This window comes from Notolepis coatsorum (genome assembly GCF_963971535.1).
Source record: "Notolepis coatsorum genome assembly, chromosome: 12".
Lineage (NCBI taxonomy): Eukaryota > Metazoa > Chordata > Actinopteri > Aulopiformes > Paralepididae > Notolepis > Notolepis coatsorum.
In genome coordinates, this window is record NC_140176.1 from 26,149,790 (window position 1) to 26,167,934 (window position 18,145).

Consider the following 18,145-nt stretch of genomic DNA (forward strand, 5'->3'; position numbering starts at 1 on the left):
TGGTTTGGTTGTCAATTGGCATTGTGAACCATAACCAAACCAATACAAATGGCAACAATTGTAACAATTTCACTTTTGATTTGGACCATTTCAAACAAACTTGTGTTTGTTAACTCGTGTTTTTTCCCACAATTGTCCCGCAATTTCCACAAATCGACATGCTGTCAGGCATATGGGTCATACGGATTTGGTCAACCTACCAGCACTGCCATTGGCTAGTTCAGCCACAATCAAAACCAAAATTCAATTCAATTCAATTATCTTTAATGACCACCCAGCCAGGCTGGTGGAATTTGATTTCAGTGCAGCATGTTACAGCATTGTTCCAACATAGAACATAGAACATATAACATCACTTACATTACATACATACTACATGCAGTTAAATACATAAATACACAATTACAAGACCTCAATATCAAAGTTCAGAGTTTGTCCATAGCAACAGAGGTAGGGGGGGTTGCAGAATCACATGATTTTGGTAGGGTACTCACCACTAGCTTAGCCTAAAACTCTGGGAGAGGTGTGTTTGGGCTAGGCTAGCTAATCCATATCTGCTTCCATTAATTTGTGCTAAATTAGGTTAGCTTGTAGGCGGATAGCTCCTACTGAACGCAGTGGAGAGAGGAAATTGGTATCCATCTTCTTGTCTGACTCTGGAGAAGATGGTCAGCACATTTCCCACAATGTTGCTGTGTTCCTTTACGTTCCTCTTGTCCTTTAAGCTCCTTGTGTAAAGAACTTTAATTGTATTTTCATTGACATCTCTCATTGACAATGTTGTCTATTTTAGCTGCAAAATCTGTACATTCTCATGGGGGGGACAAAGAAGAGGCGCCACCTGGAGGACTGGTTGTTTAAAGCCTCCTTTAACTCATTTCTACATACCGCTGCTGTCGGGACAAAACCTCATAACTCCATTTTTAGAATTTTTTTTTTATTATATAAATCAACTCCGTAGATCATCCTCCATATGTGTGTGTGGGTTTTACAAAGTTTACACAATGGGAAAGCATTAAACCGATCATCTGTCTAAACCTCCTAACTCTATTCACCCTCAAATCTGTGTTAGTTTTTTTCATCTGCTGAAAAGTTGGGTTTTTGGAGTTATGAGGTTTTGTCCCGACAGCAGCGATACTTTTGTTTGTGCGCTATTCCACGCTAAACATCGCCCCTTTTTTTTTCTTTTTTTTATTGATCTTTTTCCCCCTCCTTTTTCCTCCGATTTTTCTCCCATCCCAATGTTAGTCGTTATGCCAATTCCCAATCCCCTTCCTGGTCGCTGCGCACTTACCCCCCACAGTCGGTCTGGGAGAGTGGAGGCTATCACGTGCTTCCTCCGACACACGTCCAGCCAATCAACCGCTTCTTTTCACCTGGCAGCGCGGATCCTCCCTGAGAGGGCGTAGCGTGTCCCACTCAGGTCCTATCCGCGCTTAGCAGGCGCCCCGACCGAACTGTAGGAGTCGCTGTTTACAATGACCCGGACCCACCCCGCCAGCTTCTCCCAACATCTAATACTGCCAATTGTATTAGTGTGAACGGCCAGCCAAGCTGGTGACAACCCCGGAGCTGTGAGCTGGACTCGAACAGGTGAATCCAGCCGCTCCGGGGTTGGTGACGAACGCAATCTCCGTTACGCCACCTGACCGCCCTAACATCGCCCCTTTTCAAAATAATCCAGTAGAATAAAAACACAACAAAAGCACATAGACATACGATAGGGATACAGGTCACAATACAGTCATGGACACAAGGACAGAGCACATCATGACATATTAAAAGACCCAGACATAGACAAACGCACCATATCCACACACACACATACACACACAGACACCTCAGTGTTGACAATGCTGGTTTTCAATGAGCCATTCCCTAACCCTGCACTTGAATGAATGATATGATGTGGACACTCTAATTGTTTGAGGTATTGAGTTCCATTGGTGGGATGCTCTATATGAAAAGACGGCCTGGCCAAATACACTTTTTTTTTAAAGGGATTGTACAGTCCCCCCTTGCCGCACCTCTAGTGTTTCTGGTTGAGGCAGACTTGAGTTTGATGAAACCGGACAACATATGATATGTTATATGCATATGCGCAAATCGTTCAGGTTGCTCGCCTGAAACCTATATTATTTCCAAATCAAAGGTATATATATACCCTATATAGATGTTTTACATTTTACGAAGCTGCGATCGTTACCAAAAGCATGTTTTAGGTTCGGTAAAATACGACGCTGTGATCAATACAAAAGCATGTTTTAGGTTTTAGGTAAGGTCTACCTAAAATAGACCTTACCTTAGTCAGAAGGTACTCCTAAATGAATAATCCCAGTAGTTCCATCACGATCGCAATTACTCGTGTGCATTGGGCCTGGCTTTAATACGGGAAACAATAGGTTTCAGGTGAGCAAATCTCCGACAGATGGCTGTGTGCTGATTCACTTTGAGGGGGAGGGGATTCTGCAGCCAGAGGCACAGAGAGAGAGAGACACCTTAGAGACTCAGTTCAAAAGGTAGGCGATACTGCCGCCTGTCGGGATTCTATCGTCATTGCAATTTTAACGTAGGCAGCGGTGCCAGGGAGACACAGGCAGGTCCGTGCGAGTATTTAGAATGGGGAAATCGAAAAAAAGAGAAAAGGATCAAAACGAAAAAAATCAAAAAAGATCAAAAAGAAATCTCGGGTTTTGACGCTCAATGGTTGGATTTGAAACCAGAGAAATCTTGGGTTTGGCGCATAAAGGGTTCATGTTGGCGTGGTTCTTTAAAGGGGCTATGCGTTATAAATGTCATTTTTCAGTCTCTAGCATTGTATTATAGTAATAGGAGTTCGTATCAATGTGTTTTTGGGCCTAAATACTATATTGACGAATTCCTCAGCTACAGCCCATCCCCTGTTTGCCTCTAGTAAATCAGGTCATGTTGATTTGACGACCTGGTGCACGTCACAGGGCGCTGTTTATAGCGCACGGTGATGTGATTGGCTCTGTGGTTTTAGTAATGCCCGCCTCCATTCTTCGACAGACAGACCGGCGTTAGCTCTCGGGACTCGGGAGCGATCGCTAGCTAGTTAGCACCAGCCGGGGCCGGCGTTAGCAACCGGGGGCGTCGCGGAGCATTCAGCCTGCTGGCTACCTAGATCCACTTCAACCAGCGTCGCGGAGCATTCAGCCTGCTGGCTACACAGCTTGTCGGTGTGCTAATAGCCTCTGCAAGCTAACGGTAGCTGGCTCCAGGCTATTAGCACATCGACAAGCTGCTGGAGCTCCCGACGCTCGGCTGGTTGAAGTGGATCTAGGAATGCTCCGCGACGCTCCCGGTTGCTATCATGTGCAGGTCCTCTTCTCAGACCTGTGTACTGCACACGCATCATGCAAGCTACACATCGCTGCATGTTGATCAATGGTGGCCCACTCGGTGCATCACAGTGGGCTACTATTGTGCTAACAACAACCGCGGTGTCCGGCTTGTCGGCCGGCATGAGTGCTCGATTTAAAATGGTTCTCTCCTCTTTGTATACCTTTGTCCTCACAAGTATTCTGCCAGGGAACTTATGGATACGACAATAGTAGTAGTTATAAGGTGTTTGATCATTGTGTCGTTGTACATATTGTGTATACACCGTTAGAAGCTAACGTAGCTTAGCTTGGTAGCTATTGTGCTAACAACATACCCCGACGTCTAGCTTGTTAGCCGGCATGAATGCCCAATTTAAAATGGTTCTCTCCTCTTCGTATACCTTTTTCCTCACAATTATTCTGCCAGGGAACTTATGGACACGACAATAGTAGTAGTTATAAGGTGTTTGAGCTTGTAACGTTAGTTAGCTCATAGCTATCGTTTGAGCTTGTAACGTTAGTTAGCTCATAGCTCTCGTGTACCACGATAGCTATGAGCTAACTAACGTTACAAGCTCAAACACCTTATAACTACTACTATTGTCGTGTCCATAAGTTCCCTGGCAGAATACTTGTGAGGACAAAGGTATACAAAGAGGAGAGAACCATTTTAAATCGGGTATTCATGCCGGCTAACAAGCTAGACGTCGCAGCATGTTGTTAGCACAATAGTAGCCCACTGTGATGCACCGAGTGGGCTACTATTGATCAACATGCAGCGACATGTAGCTTGCATGGTGCAGTGCTTTGCCCCACAGGTCTGAGAAGAGGACCTGTGGTACCCTTGACTGAGATTTCATAATCAAAACTGTTAGATCAACCCTGAAAACTGAAAATATCTGTGGTAATAGTTCATAACATGGACTCTCAGAGTGATGGAACCTATGTTAGCTTCTAACGGTGTATACACAATATGTACAACGACACAATGATTTACATTATTACAAATATGGTAACGTGGTTGTGGCTTTTACAAATAGTGGTAACATATATATATATAGATAGACAGTACTGCTACATCTCTATATTTATGACATACCATATTTGTATGTAACCTGAAACCTAAGGGGGGACCCTGATGTAAACAAGACGAAAGTCTTTCTCTGGTCTGCATCCCCTTAACAATTGTGTGTATTGAGCTGTACTGTATTGTACCCATTCTACAATCTGTTAATAAAGTTTTCAATCAATCAATCAATCAATAAGACCTCCACCTGGATGGAATGACGGGGAGATGGGCGGAGCTATTTGGTGGGTGGCTGTCACTCAAAGTGTGGGTGGAGCCAAGCCAATAATAGCCTGCTTTCATGAGGCTGAAAAATGCTGGTTTTGAGTACAAGATTAGAAATATAAAACAATGATTATTTTTGGAATAAAAATTACACATGTGTTACATAGACTCACAGGAAGTGTGTAAAGTTGCCCAAATAGTGCTAGGAATAGCACTGCATGACACCTTTAAAGATGCATTATCTTTGCACAATAATGTAAATACATTTATATTTGACATAGAATTGTATTGTTCTTAAAGACCCAATTTCTGTACATCTTCTCATCTTCCCTCCCTTCTTCCGTTTCCTCCCTCCCTCAGAGAACTGCGTGCCCTGGTGGTGGAGATGGTGCTGGCCACAGACATGTCCTGTCACTTCCAACAGATCAAAGCCATGAAGAACTACCTACAGCAACCTGAGGCGTGAGTACTAACCTGTTTCTCCTCACTGTGAGCCAGTGTTGTAGTCGAGTCACTAAATCTCGACTCAAGTCCCCAGTGTTCGGGTCCAAGTCCGAGTCACCAAAGAAGAGCCCGAGTCGAGTCCCCATTACCCTAGCCCGAGTCCAAGTCATCAAGGTTGAGTCCACTCCACTCTGGCAATCGAAGAGCTGACATAAAAATAAAAAAAGGTCTATACCTTAAACATAAATTACACAGTGGTCACCATTTCAAAAGGAGTTTATTTACTTTGTGACACAATAGCCACACAAATGCACTAGCCATCAATATCTTATGCCAAATGATTAGGGCCTATTACAATTTAGTTTTTTTTAATAAATGTATCAATTAACAAGTCCTCGTCTGCACCTTCCGAGTCCAAATGCAGTCAATGCTTGAGTCCAAGTCCACGTCCGAGTCATCAGTGCTCAAGTCCTGAAAATCAGTCCGAGTCCTGGACTTGAATACTACAACACTGCTGTGAGCTACATGTCATAAGGATAAGTTTCATTCAGTTGAAATTCAATCAGTTCAGTCAATTTAAAAATGTTAAATATTTTTCTACAAAACGTGTTCGGTCTATAAAGATATGATTAAGAATGAATTCAATATCATTAGTAACACAATTATAGTTTCAGTTTATATGTTAAATTAATTGGATTGAAATGTTGAATGTTGAAATCGCTGCTGATATACACAGCTGCAACAAAGTCTTATCAGAAAGACTCTAGCCAGCCAAACAACTGCTTCTTTGCACTGCTGCGGTCAGGCAAGCACTACCGGAGTCTCATGGCCAGTACAGAGAGACTCAGAAGGAGCTTCTATCAGGTTGCTCAACCCATCCATTCTATATTCATTGCACACATATCCACATCCACATGCACGCACTCACTTTAACACCATATTGTATCTATGTATTACTCAAATATTTGCACTACATCGCCACCAAATTTTTAGCATTTTAGCATTTTCTTTGTATTTTATACTTTAGTTTTGTATTGTATATATTGTTCTTTTTGCTTTTTTTTACAGTATGAAGCACAATCTCAGGAGGCTCATACAGAATCAAGCATTTCACTGAAATGTACATTTACCTTATATGTGACAAATAAAACAAAACTTGAAACTTGAAAACGTAAATAAAGTACTAATCGACCACAGGAAAAAAGGTACATAATGTACGTTATGTTATAGTCATATATTTACATTTTGTATCAGCAAAGGTCTAAAAGAAACGCCTAAACGGTTATGTTTAGGGTTCGACGGTTATGGTTAGGTTAACCTGTTAAGCCCTAGCCATATTTTCAGAAAATTCGCCTAAAAGTACATACCCAAGTGAATGGAAGATTGCTCCACTTCTACAAGGTCCATTGGCATGTTCCTGGTATCTAGGAACATCTATGGACCACAGGGAATGTATTGTGTCTGTTACTAGGCTTGAGTAAATTGCAATGAACCAAAGGAGAATAATATATACATTTCTTTCCATCTTTGACGGTGAATTACACCATGCTAACATTGACCAAAAGTGAAAATGTCAATGTGCAGAATCAATGTGAGCTCAGTCAGCACCTTCTTGAGATAAAATGTACTAAAGATCTAAGAAAATTAACAAAAGGTAGATTATTTACAGTTTTTTTTTGTAGATACAATACTGAATTTTGACATCCTGACAAAATGACTTTATTATGGCACTTTTGCACGGTTCCTGTGAGTCTATGGAACACTCTGTAGGTTTTTGTTTTTCGAAGAGGTTCATTGTTTTGTATTTCTGGTCGGGTACTCAGGGGCAGCGTTTTTTCTACCTCAGGATTGTACTGTTTTTATAAATTGTTATTTCTTTTATTATTATTGCTCTGTTATCTCCCTGTGAAGTTTTGTGTATTGTTATTATGGTTATTGTATTGTGTTGTCTTGTTTTCATGTTAAGAAAAATTTGATAAAAAATTAGGCCAATATTGCGGTCTGGTGGGCCGTGGTGGAAAAACTAAAAGAACACATATGACTCTGGAAAGTACTGAAAGTACTGGATAAGGTATTATATTGATGGCTCACGTTGGGGTCCTGGGGCGAGAGGGGGGGGGGGGGGGGGGAGATAGAGCGAATATTCATGTATGTTGATGGTTATGGTGTTTTTGTATTTTTAATTTTGTTTTGTTTATTATTTTTCATTCAATATTGGTCCTATGTATATTTTCTGACCCCCTTCTGGTCTGGTGATCGTGGGCTCTGGGTGGGGTGGGCCGCGGTTCGGGGTCTCTGCGAGTCGAGGCGCTAAAGAGGCGTGGTGCTTTGGCTCGCGGGGGGGCCGGGCTGTGGGTCCTCCGGGACTGTGGCTTGCGATTGCTGGACCTGGAGGTAGAGGGGGCTCGGTAAGCACTTTTTATAGTAAAGATTTTATTTTGTTATCCTTTTTCTTTGTGACAACTTGTATTGACTGGTTGTGTATCCGATATATAATAGGTCTAATTTATTGTCTAGTCATTGTTGTGTTAGTTTGTGTTCTTGGATGTCTGTTATGTAATATTGTCATTATTGTGCTGTGTTGTTTCTTGTTTGAAAATATGAAAATAAAAAGATTTGGTCAAAAAAAAAAAAAAAATTATTATGGCCAAGTCATACATCCATGGATCGGCCCAAAACTCCTCTTTCCATTGGCAGTTAAATCTGGATTTAGTACCACCAGGCGCCCAGTACAGGGCAGCAAAGACCGTGAATGAAATCTACTGTAAGTACAGTTACTTTTGTATGTCCATAGCTTCGCCATTTTTACCGGTTTGCGACACGTTTTTTTTTTCTAGACGTTCACAGAAAGGTAAAAAAAACAATATATGTTGTATTGTATGGCAATAACATTGAGGTTTGTTTGACCCGTGAGATATAATCCATCAAAAGCCCTGGGTCTCCTCTTTCTTAGGACTACAACAATTTCATGACGGCTGTTACGAGTGCGCTTACTTGGCATGGTGATTGGAACCCAGATAGCAGAGTGAATACGAAAGAAGGCTTGAAATGAGCAGATAAGAGACGGTGTGGTGACTATAACAATGTTTTACTCACAAGACAGGATACATGACTGACAAACACAGGTAACATTTAGACAATGAACCAGCAAGTCTCTGCTGGTCCAGACACTTAATATACAAACACTAATTAGAGACAAAAGGTAATTACAAACAGGACACAGGTGTGGTAGACAAACCTAACAGAACACAGAGCACATAACACAGAGCACACAGGGGAAAACAATAACAATAGAACAAACTGAGACCAACAGACTAAAACACATTTACAAAACACAGACAGGGAAACACAAATCTAACAATGGAAACAACAACGACAACATAGACAACGAACATAACAAACATAAATGGCAGATGACAATGTTAATTAGGTGCGTGAGCTGATACCAGATCTGCCACATCTGGCTCAGCCCACTGGTTGCCAATGTTGTATTGTGAAGTGTATTGAAGGGGGGTTGTGAATGTCTGAGTCCTGGACCAACCGAACCGGGCGGAGGGTTGCCGGCTGGTCCCACAGGACCGGGGGAAGTGTTACAGTACCCTGCCCTCGAAGGTCGACTCCCAGGCGGCCTAGCAGGCCCCCCGGGAAGGGTGGGAGGGAGGGATGCAGCACCGGTGAAGAGGGGCTGGGGGAAGGGGGGTTGAGGAACGGGACCCGTGGGAACTGGGTCGGGGGGAGGGGGTTGACAAGGAGGATTGGAGCTGGTAAGGATGGAGGGTAGAGGCGATGGCTCAGGAGTGGGACCTGGGGCTGGGGTCTCCTCGGCGGCGAGACCCACCACCGAACCCCGAACCGGAGGCTCCCCGACGGCAGGACCCGGTGCAGGACCCCCGACTGGGGTCTTTCTGGCAGAGGAATCCGGCATCATTCTCCAGGTCTGCCATGGTGGCGGCTCGTCCTCCGGAACCTCCCAGGGATGAGGAGACCTCGACCAGGACGGCGAGGAGGACCTGCGGTCCTGGGAACCCCGTCTCCCCCTGGGGCTGTGGCGTCGGGATCCGCGCCCCTTCCCAGACGCTCCCCTGCGGACCAGGCGACTCCCCACCCAGGGATCCGGCACAGGAGTGGCCGCGGCGAAAGCACCCAGTGTCATCGGCGCCGCTGGGCCGGCCACTACGTCCCACGGTGCCAGACCCCGAGCGGTCGCCTGGTCGGCACACAGGACCGAAGCGTCCAAGATGCCGAGCGCGAAGCTCGCTCCGTCTTCCTTCCTCTCTGCTGGGTTCCGGTTTGGCTGGTTCATTCTGTTACGAGTGTGCTTACTCGGCATGGTGATTGGAACCCAGATAGCAGAGTGAATACGAAAGAAGGCTTGAAATGAGCAGATAAGAGACGGTGTGGTGACGATAACAATGTTTTACTCACAAGACAGGATACATGACTGACAAACACAGGTAACATTTAGACAATGAACCAGCAAGTCTCTGCTGGTCCAGACACTTAATATACAAACACTAATTAGAGACAAAAGGTAATTACAAACAGGACACAGGTGTGGTAGACAAACCTAACAGAACACAGAGCACAGAACACAGAGCACACAGGGGAAAACAATAACAATAGAACAAACTGAGACCAACAGACTAAAACACATTTACAAAACACAGACAGGGAAACACAAATCTAACAAAATGGAAACAACGACAACATAGACAACGAACATAACAAACATAAATGGCAGATGACAATGTTAATTAGGTGCGTGAGCTGATGCCAGATCTGCCACATCTGGCTCAGCCCACCGGTTGCCAATGTTCTATTGTGAAGGGTATTGAAGGGGGGTTGTGAATGTCTGAGTCCTGGACCAACCGAAGCGGGGGGAGGGTTGCCGGCTGGTCCCACAGGACCGGGGGAAGTGTTACAGACGGATTCCTGTCCTTGCGTCTAAATCATCCGGTTTCCGATGCAATGCGCAGAGATTTTTATAAGCTTATATTTCGCTAATAACACTTCACTCATTGGTAAACGAACGTAGTGCTGAAAATATACACTTTGACTCCTGTTTTTTTAGGGTTAGGATATTTACTCTTGGCTACATAGATTTTTTATATGTAATATATGTACTGATTTGTAATATGTAATATGTACACATTGTACATTTTCAATAGAATAAGTACATATACTACTCATGGCTATAACATAACATCCAATATGTACCTTTTCCCCCGTGGTCGATTAGTACTATATTTACATATTAAAAGAGAGATTGGTTTGATACTTGGACACACACTGGGCCCATTACAAACGTCACCTTCCTCTGACTTTTCCTCAGCACTGAACACTAGTTTTTATTCATTGTAAACTATGGCTTTAATAATTTTTCTAGTACCTATTTAACCCTTCAGGTGTAGGCCTATGTTCTTTGTAATGTTCTATTGAATTCTATGTTGGGAGTCTAGAACTCCATACAGTAGCTTTCAATGACCAGTCGCCGTTGTTATTTCATCATTAGAACGTTCAATTCTCGAAATGCGTTCTCACATTTGAGATTGTGTATGTCAAAGGGTTAATTGCCGAATGGATGCACAATTGCACAGTTCTGTTATATATTCTATGCCACTGTATTTTGATTCTAATTTAGTGTATATTCTACAACAATCCTGCACAATTTTACAGCCCTGTCCTATATTCTATTCTATTGTATTTTTATTCTAATTTAGTTGATATATTCCATTTTATTTTATTTTACTTTAATTTTCACTTTCTTAATTTACTCCTACTTGCTTTGTAAGTGTTGATATTGTCTGTAAATGTTGATTAACCAATAACCAAAAGACAAATTCCTTGTATGTGCAAGCTTACTTGGCAATAAATACTTTTCTGATTCTGACTCTGATTCGGAGTAATCACTTCCATTTTCATTTCCATTGTGCTGCAGGATTGACAAGCCCAAGGCCCTATCCCTACTCCTCCACACAGCTGACATCAGCCACCCGGCCAAACAGTGGGATCTCCATCATCGCTGGACCTCCTCTCTGCTTGAGGAGTTCTTCAGACAGGTACAGTAGACATTTTGTGTAAAAGATAACACATGAAGGGATAGTCTAGAGTCTGTCTAAGAAGCATTGATGTTTAGCGCTTTGAGATTTCGGAAGCAGAAATTGTTAGTGTTTGTTAGCATCATGCTAATTAGCATGACAGCAAACCGAAACACAGCTGGAAGTGCGTTTTGTGTGAATTGAAAGGAATTGGTTTGTGATCATCAATCACACAGGTTTGGTTTTTTAATATTGATTATCTCTTTATGTAAACAAATTTTAAAAAGGGAGAACAGTTTTCAGGGTAGGAGAGCCATTGTGAAATACCATCACTTGGAAGTGTGATGAGGTAACATTAACGGTGACAGGGATACTTTCAACCTTGAGCGGGAAACACACTGACGCCTGTGATACAAAAAGAGTCCAGAAAAGAGAGTATATACATTTCACGTAGAAACTGTACATTGGAGGAGGTTGGATAGGTGGGGGGGGGGGGGGTTGGGTGGGTGGGGGGTGAGGAGGTACAGGTGAGGAGAGGAAGTCAAACTGGCACGAGAACAGAGGAGGAGAAGAAGAAGAGCTGCCATGAGAACAGAGGAGGAGAAGAAGAGCTGCCATGAGAACAGAGGAGGAGAAGAAGAGCTGCCATGAGAACAGAGGAGGAGAAGAAGAAGAGCTGCCATGAGAACAGAGGAGGAGAAGAAGAGCTGCCATGAGAACAGAGGAGGAGAAGAAGAGCTGCCATGAGAACAGAGGAGAAGAAGAAGAAGAGCTGCCATGAGAACAGAGGAGGAGAAGAAGAAGAAGAGCTGCCATGAGAACAGAGGAGGAGAAGAAGAAGAGCTGCCATGAGAACAGAGGAGGAGAAGAAGAGCTGCCATGAGAACAGAGGAGGAGAAGAGCTGCCATGAGAACAGAGGAGGAGAAGAAGAAGAGCTGCCATGAGAACAGAGGAGGAGAAGAAGAGCTGCCATGAGAACAGAGGAGGAGAAGAAGAGCTGCCGTGAGAACAGAGGAGGAGAAGAAGAAGAAGAAGAAGAAGAAGAAGAAGAAGAAGAAGAAGAAGAGCTGCCATGAGAACAGAGGAGGAGAAGAAGAGCTGCCATGAGAACGAATGTCTGTAATAGAGGGAAACAAATGAAAATGTCACATGTTGCAAGTTGCAGCCCTTGTCTCTGAGAGGATCACGCTCAGGCTTAGTTTTAGTTTTAGGGATTAGGGTTGAGGTGATATGTGTGATAATCCCAACATTTTAATCCAAAACTGGTCGATTCCTAATTTTCTCTCCATGAGAACATCCACTAAGCTTGTGTACTACCACTCAATGGTAATCCAATTACTCAACCCTCTTACTTAGCCCTAAGAACTAGTCTGTAAAATCATATTTCATTGTGAATATGGGACACAAGGGAGCTTGCAAGGAAAAGCAATATAGGCTTAATAGGTATAAAATTACAATTTATATGATACAAATTAGAGGGTATTTCTTGTGTAAAGTGTATCCATGCAGTAATGCTAAAGTCCCAGCAATGAGAAATATGTACAAAAAAGAAATAATAATAATAATAATTATTATTATTATTATTATTAATAATAATGCATTCAATTAAGATTTTTTTTTTTTTATTACACCAGATTTAACAGGAATGCTGGGGCATGTGATCAAAACAGCGAACCTGATCCTCTACAAACAGAGATTCTTCTGTTTGGATATCCCAGCGTCACCAAAGGGCTTAATTTGTTCTTTGCTCAGCTCTTCAGAAAATCAGAAGTGTGTGGTAGCCGCCAGAAGAGCAGTCGTGAGTAGTGTGATTTATGGACGAGCAGACGCTAGTCTAATCAGCGTGTTTGCGGAGGTGGCTGTCGACTAATCATAGTAATAGAAATGTCAGACACAATGAATGACTGTGTGCCGCTAATTATCTTTTAACTTTCAAGCGTTAAGATTTTAAAGCGGTGCCGGTTGACGTTCACCTCACTGATCGTCAACATCTACACATACAGAGATGGACTGTGGTTGTGAGAAGGAGTGGCTTATATAGATAAGACAATACTTTTTTAGTGTAGCTAAAAATACACTTTCTTTTAAATGGGACCTATTGTTAAAATCACCCTTTTCCTTTTGCATCATGTTTACTGAATGAGGGGTTGTCCCAACACTGAGAACAATGTTAAATACAGTATGTGCATTGTGCCTTTTCTGTAGTTCAGCTGTGACCAGAACCCTCTTGAAACGAGCCATTCAGAATTGCAGCCACAATTGCCGTAGTTAATAAGACGTTGAATGTACGTACGTGTGAAGTAGGGGTGTAACGGTACACAGAAGCTATGGTTCAGTACATGTTCGGTACAACAGGAAAAAAGGCAACAAAAATCCCAAATGTATAAGGCTAGGTTTATTATTTTTTTAACTTTTTTTAGAACAGACAATAGTACAATTTATACTTAGTTCCACCTAGGCTTGCCACAGTAGTCGCATAGTCCATGATGATACCAGTGTTACTCTGCTTTCAGGCATCCACCCAGTAAATTACTTGCCCACCGCCCCCAGAAAGACAACCCATTTAGTTGATTTTCACATCTCAGTACCTGTTACAAAGGGTCAGATTAAACCGAATATATATATTTATTGCCTGAGATCCCATGTATAATATTTGTATATCGATTGATATCCCTTGTATATTCTTTGTACATATACACGGAATATCCCTTTACCTGGTACAGGACGGACCATAATATTCGTTCTCCTATTGGACAGCGACCCCCCTAGGCGCCACGGCCATACCCCCAATGTCTAGTTCAAAGTCACCGCTAAGACATGCCTGAACATGCCCGGTTTTGCGCAGGAATACGAGACAGAAATGAGGTTGGCACTAGATTATTCATCTTACGTATAAATACGGCGCAGGTGGATACAGAAGCACTTAGTCTCACTTAGCCTAAAGTCAAGTTACCCTCAAACGAGTTAACCCAACAAGTTGAAGCCTTCATCACGAGTCAACGACCAAGTGAAGTGAGCAACTTTGCGTCTAAATAGAGCACTTATAACCGCGTGCGAATAGGATAGTAAAAGTGTCAGAGCTTAGTGAAATAACGTCAAGTTCGACCTAGTTAAATGTGAAGTACCGTGCACAGGAGAATCTACACCGGTGAATGCAGAGCCTTTTCCGGCTGGATTATTGCTTTGGTACTGTGGCTGCTGGAGCAGAGAACCGTCTACCCCGCTGCTGTGTGGGATTTACCCGTGAGGAGCATCACTCGAGCCCGTCTCTCGGAAGAGGCTGGCTGGCTTTCATCCATGCTGCACGCATACTTGGATTATAGCTGCTGCTTTCGTCTGCCGATCAAGGGAGTAATGTACCGCCTCCCGTAGCTGGAGCTTATTGATTCCCCGTTGATCCAGACTTTTGCATTCGAACATTCCTCCCCCCTGCTGGCTTACAACCGGAGGGAACCCCCTTAGTATCTCCAGCTGACCTACTAGTGTACCATATATAATTCTTATGCTACGGGTGGTATTAATTATCCCCTGCGTAATATGCTCATGGACTTACGCTCTTGACCTATTCATGCACATTCTTCGCCTTACAAGCGCAACTCTCAATCTTAATAAATAATGTAAGATAATCTTGGTGCTCTTCTAATAAATATTATTCTAAACAGTACTTTCTTGTTAAGCCGTGTTATTGTGGGGGTGTTCATCTCATATACCTGTGTACTGTATGGCCAGTAGTAATGTACATAACACAGTAGTGGTTTAATGATACCATACTTATTCAATACAGTCAGGGAATTGTACCCCTCAGTTACAGTACCCGTGTTCATCAAATAAAAAAAAGTCTAATTTACTGAAAATACTAAGCGTGTTATCAAAAGACACTGAAAGTGTGCAGAGAGCAGAGCTATTTTATAGGTCTGCAGCAGCAGAGTCACGGTACAGATTAGCTTAGATTTTAGTTTCACTTCTACAGTAGAGTGTAGGGTTAGCCACATTTCTTATGTAGGGTTAGCCATACTGCTGTGTAGTGGTGGACACCAATGGTCAAGTATCAAAGTGCTATGATATTGATATTGGTTGACATAGCCAATATTAATATGACTATGGATGTACTGTTTGTGACTTTAGCCTCCTTTTCCCAGTAAAACAGCACCGTACCTCAAATAACTGACTCTCTCTCTCCTGTAATACCTTTCCTATAGTTCAAATAGGCCTATTGTATTTGACAAATATTAATACATGTTACAGCAAGTCTAGCACAAGTATGGCACAAAAAAACATATTTCCATTGTGGCCCTTGTTCTCGCCACACAATAATTCATAAACATTATTATCAATAGGCTACTGCTACATCATTGAAAATAGAATTCAACCAAATTGTTTCATTGTTAATAAAATATCTTACAAAAGATAAGCAAACGTGGCAGTGACTGTCAAGTAGATTTCACTGTGTTTCAGAATCAGGAAAAAAACTAAATTGATATGGTATTTCCATATTGGTGCCCACAGCTCTACTCTTGGTGCTTTGAGGTCGCATGGTCATTCAGCCACTTCAGGGTCAGTGCGTGAATAATGCAAATTTAAATTAATATCCTTGCTTCGACCCAGGCTGTTTGGCAGTTCCAATGTCAAACAAACCCAAGTCTGATTGGAGAAACAGTTTACGTGCGCTGAGGCAGAGCAGACCTAATTAGCATCCGGCACAGTCAAAGTGTGGTCGGATAATTGGTGTATTTTCTCTCACTGTGTTCTTTCAGTTTGGCACAGCAGGCCTTCAGTTCAAAGGCCTGTAAACTGTTAAATAATAAATGTTAAATAATAAACCTGACCTTTTGACCTCGGCTACTGCTCACAAATGCATTTGTTTCTTGCACGTATACGTATGCATATATGTATTTGTTGTGTACTGTACTTTGAATACCAGTTTGACTTTTTCACATCACAATGTGTCATTCTTCAAATTCCTCACTAACTAACCAGTGACCGCTTTAACATCACCACAGCAGTGACAGACAACTCTAAACATCACCACAGCAGTGACAGATCTCTTTAAACATCACCACACCACTGACAGACCTGTTCAAACATCACCACACCACTGACATACCTCTGCAAACATCATCACACCACTGACATACCTCTGCAAACATCACCACACCACTGACAGACCTGTTCAAACATCACCACACCACTGACATACCTCTGCAAACATCACCACACCACTGACATACCTCTGCAAACATCACCACACCACTGACATACCTCTGCAAACATCACCACACCACTGACATACCTCTGAAAACATCACCACACCACTGACATACCTCTGCAAACATCACCACACCACTGACATACCTCTGAAAACATCACCACACCACTGACATACCTCTGCAAACATCACCACACCACTGACAGATACAGGGACGCCAAGTATCGATATTTAATTATTTATAAAAAAATATATGTATATATATATATATATATATTTTTTTTTTGTATATATATATTTTTTTGTATAAGGAAGTTGCATTGTTCATTTCAATACCTGTAATAGTACAGTAGTCCACACACACACACACACACACACACACACACACACACACACACACACACACACACACACATGTGCATTCAGTTAAGTTGGAATATGACTGTAATACAAACAGTTCAGTTTGTCAGGTACATGCATGCAACACAGATTACAGTGTTTACATCTGTCTGCTTGAGAAAATACCATGTTCTGCAATACAAATTATTGAAGTGAGATGAACAGACTGAACTTTATTTTATTAGATAAAACATGTTGACAGTCTTACTTTGCAGTTGAAAAAAGGTAATAAATCGCAATATATTGCAATATTAATATCGCAATACTCAGCATATCGCAATTTATTTAGTATCGCAATACTATCGTATCGTGACTCAAGTATCGTGATAGTATCGTATCGTGAGGCCTCTGGTGATTCCCTCCCCTACACACCACTGACATTGATTGATTGATTGATTGATTGATTGATTGATTGATTGATTGATTGATTGATTGAAAACTTTATTAACAGATTGCAGAATGGGTACAATACAGTACGGCTCAATACAAACAAATGCTAAGAGGATGCAGACCAGAAAAATACTTTTGTCTTGTTTACATAATCCTCCATTTTCAATTAATCAAGACATTTATGACATACAAGACATACAAATATACAGTACTGTGTAAGAAAAAGAGATCATCAAAAAATATGAGAGCCGTTTTGAAGGAGGGTAGGGATTCACATTCCTTTACGGCTGTGGGTAGGGCGTTCCACATTATTGTGGCATAATTGCGAAACGTGTTTAGTCCTTTGTTTTAGCCGATACCTGTTCAAACATCACCACACCACTGACATACAGTACCTCTTCAAACATCACCACATCACACCACATAACTCTACCATTTGCCTTGAGGGAGGTCTAAAGTAAATAGGCTACTCAAAGAGGCTATAAGGGTTTGACCCAGCAGGCTTGTCAGCCAGCTAAGTGTGCGAACAGAAATATTTATTGCAGTGTTTTATTTTCTTCCCCAGGGCGATAAAGAAGCAGAGCTGGGGCTTCCCTTCTCTCCTCTCTGTGACCGCAAGTCTACCATGGTGGCCCAGTCCCAGATCGGTAAGCCAAACAGAAATATTGTGGATATCACAATGGCCGTTGCTTCCACATATGACATGTGATCACAAAACCTTCACATGAGCTACATGTGATCACAGTGATAATATGTTGAAGCAAAACGTTCACGTGTGATACCACACTCAACTATGTAGAGAGTTGGAAGACATTCCACTGTCAAACAGGAAGTAAACTAACCAGTGCTCCCTTTTTTCAGATTATTTTCCTTAACATACTGTACTTGATGAATAATATTATATTATTGTTCCCCCAGTATTTTTTTATAAGTAAGAACCGAAAATGAGTTGTAAAAAGTTAAATAATAAAATGTTACAGTGTCTGTGCAGCCTTGTTTATTCACTGTGTCCATGGAAAGATCTGGTTTCCT

At 42.1% G+C, this 18,145-nt stretch overlaps 1 protein-coding gene across 1 annotated transcript in view; it reads left to right on the forward strand.

Annotated features, from left to right (window-relative positions):
• pde1ca (phosphodiesterase 1C, calmodulin-dependent a) overlaps positions 1 to 18,145 on the forward strand; it is a gene marked incomplete at both ends in the record, with an annotated part of 234,391 nt that overhangs the window by 207,012 nt on the left and 9,234 nt on the right. The window contains 3 exons of the mRNA XM_084325782.1: positions 4,996 to 5,097; positions 11,018 to 11,138; positions 17,679 to 17,760. Of these exons, the coding sequence (XP_084181908.1) occupies positions 4,996 to 5,097; positions 11,018 to 11,138; positions 17,679 to 17,760 (305 nt within the window). The remainder of the gene's footprint in view (positions 1 to 4,995; positions 5,098 to 11,017; positions 11,139 to 17,678; positions 17,761 to 18,145) is intronic.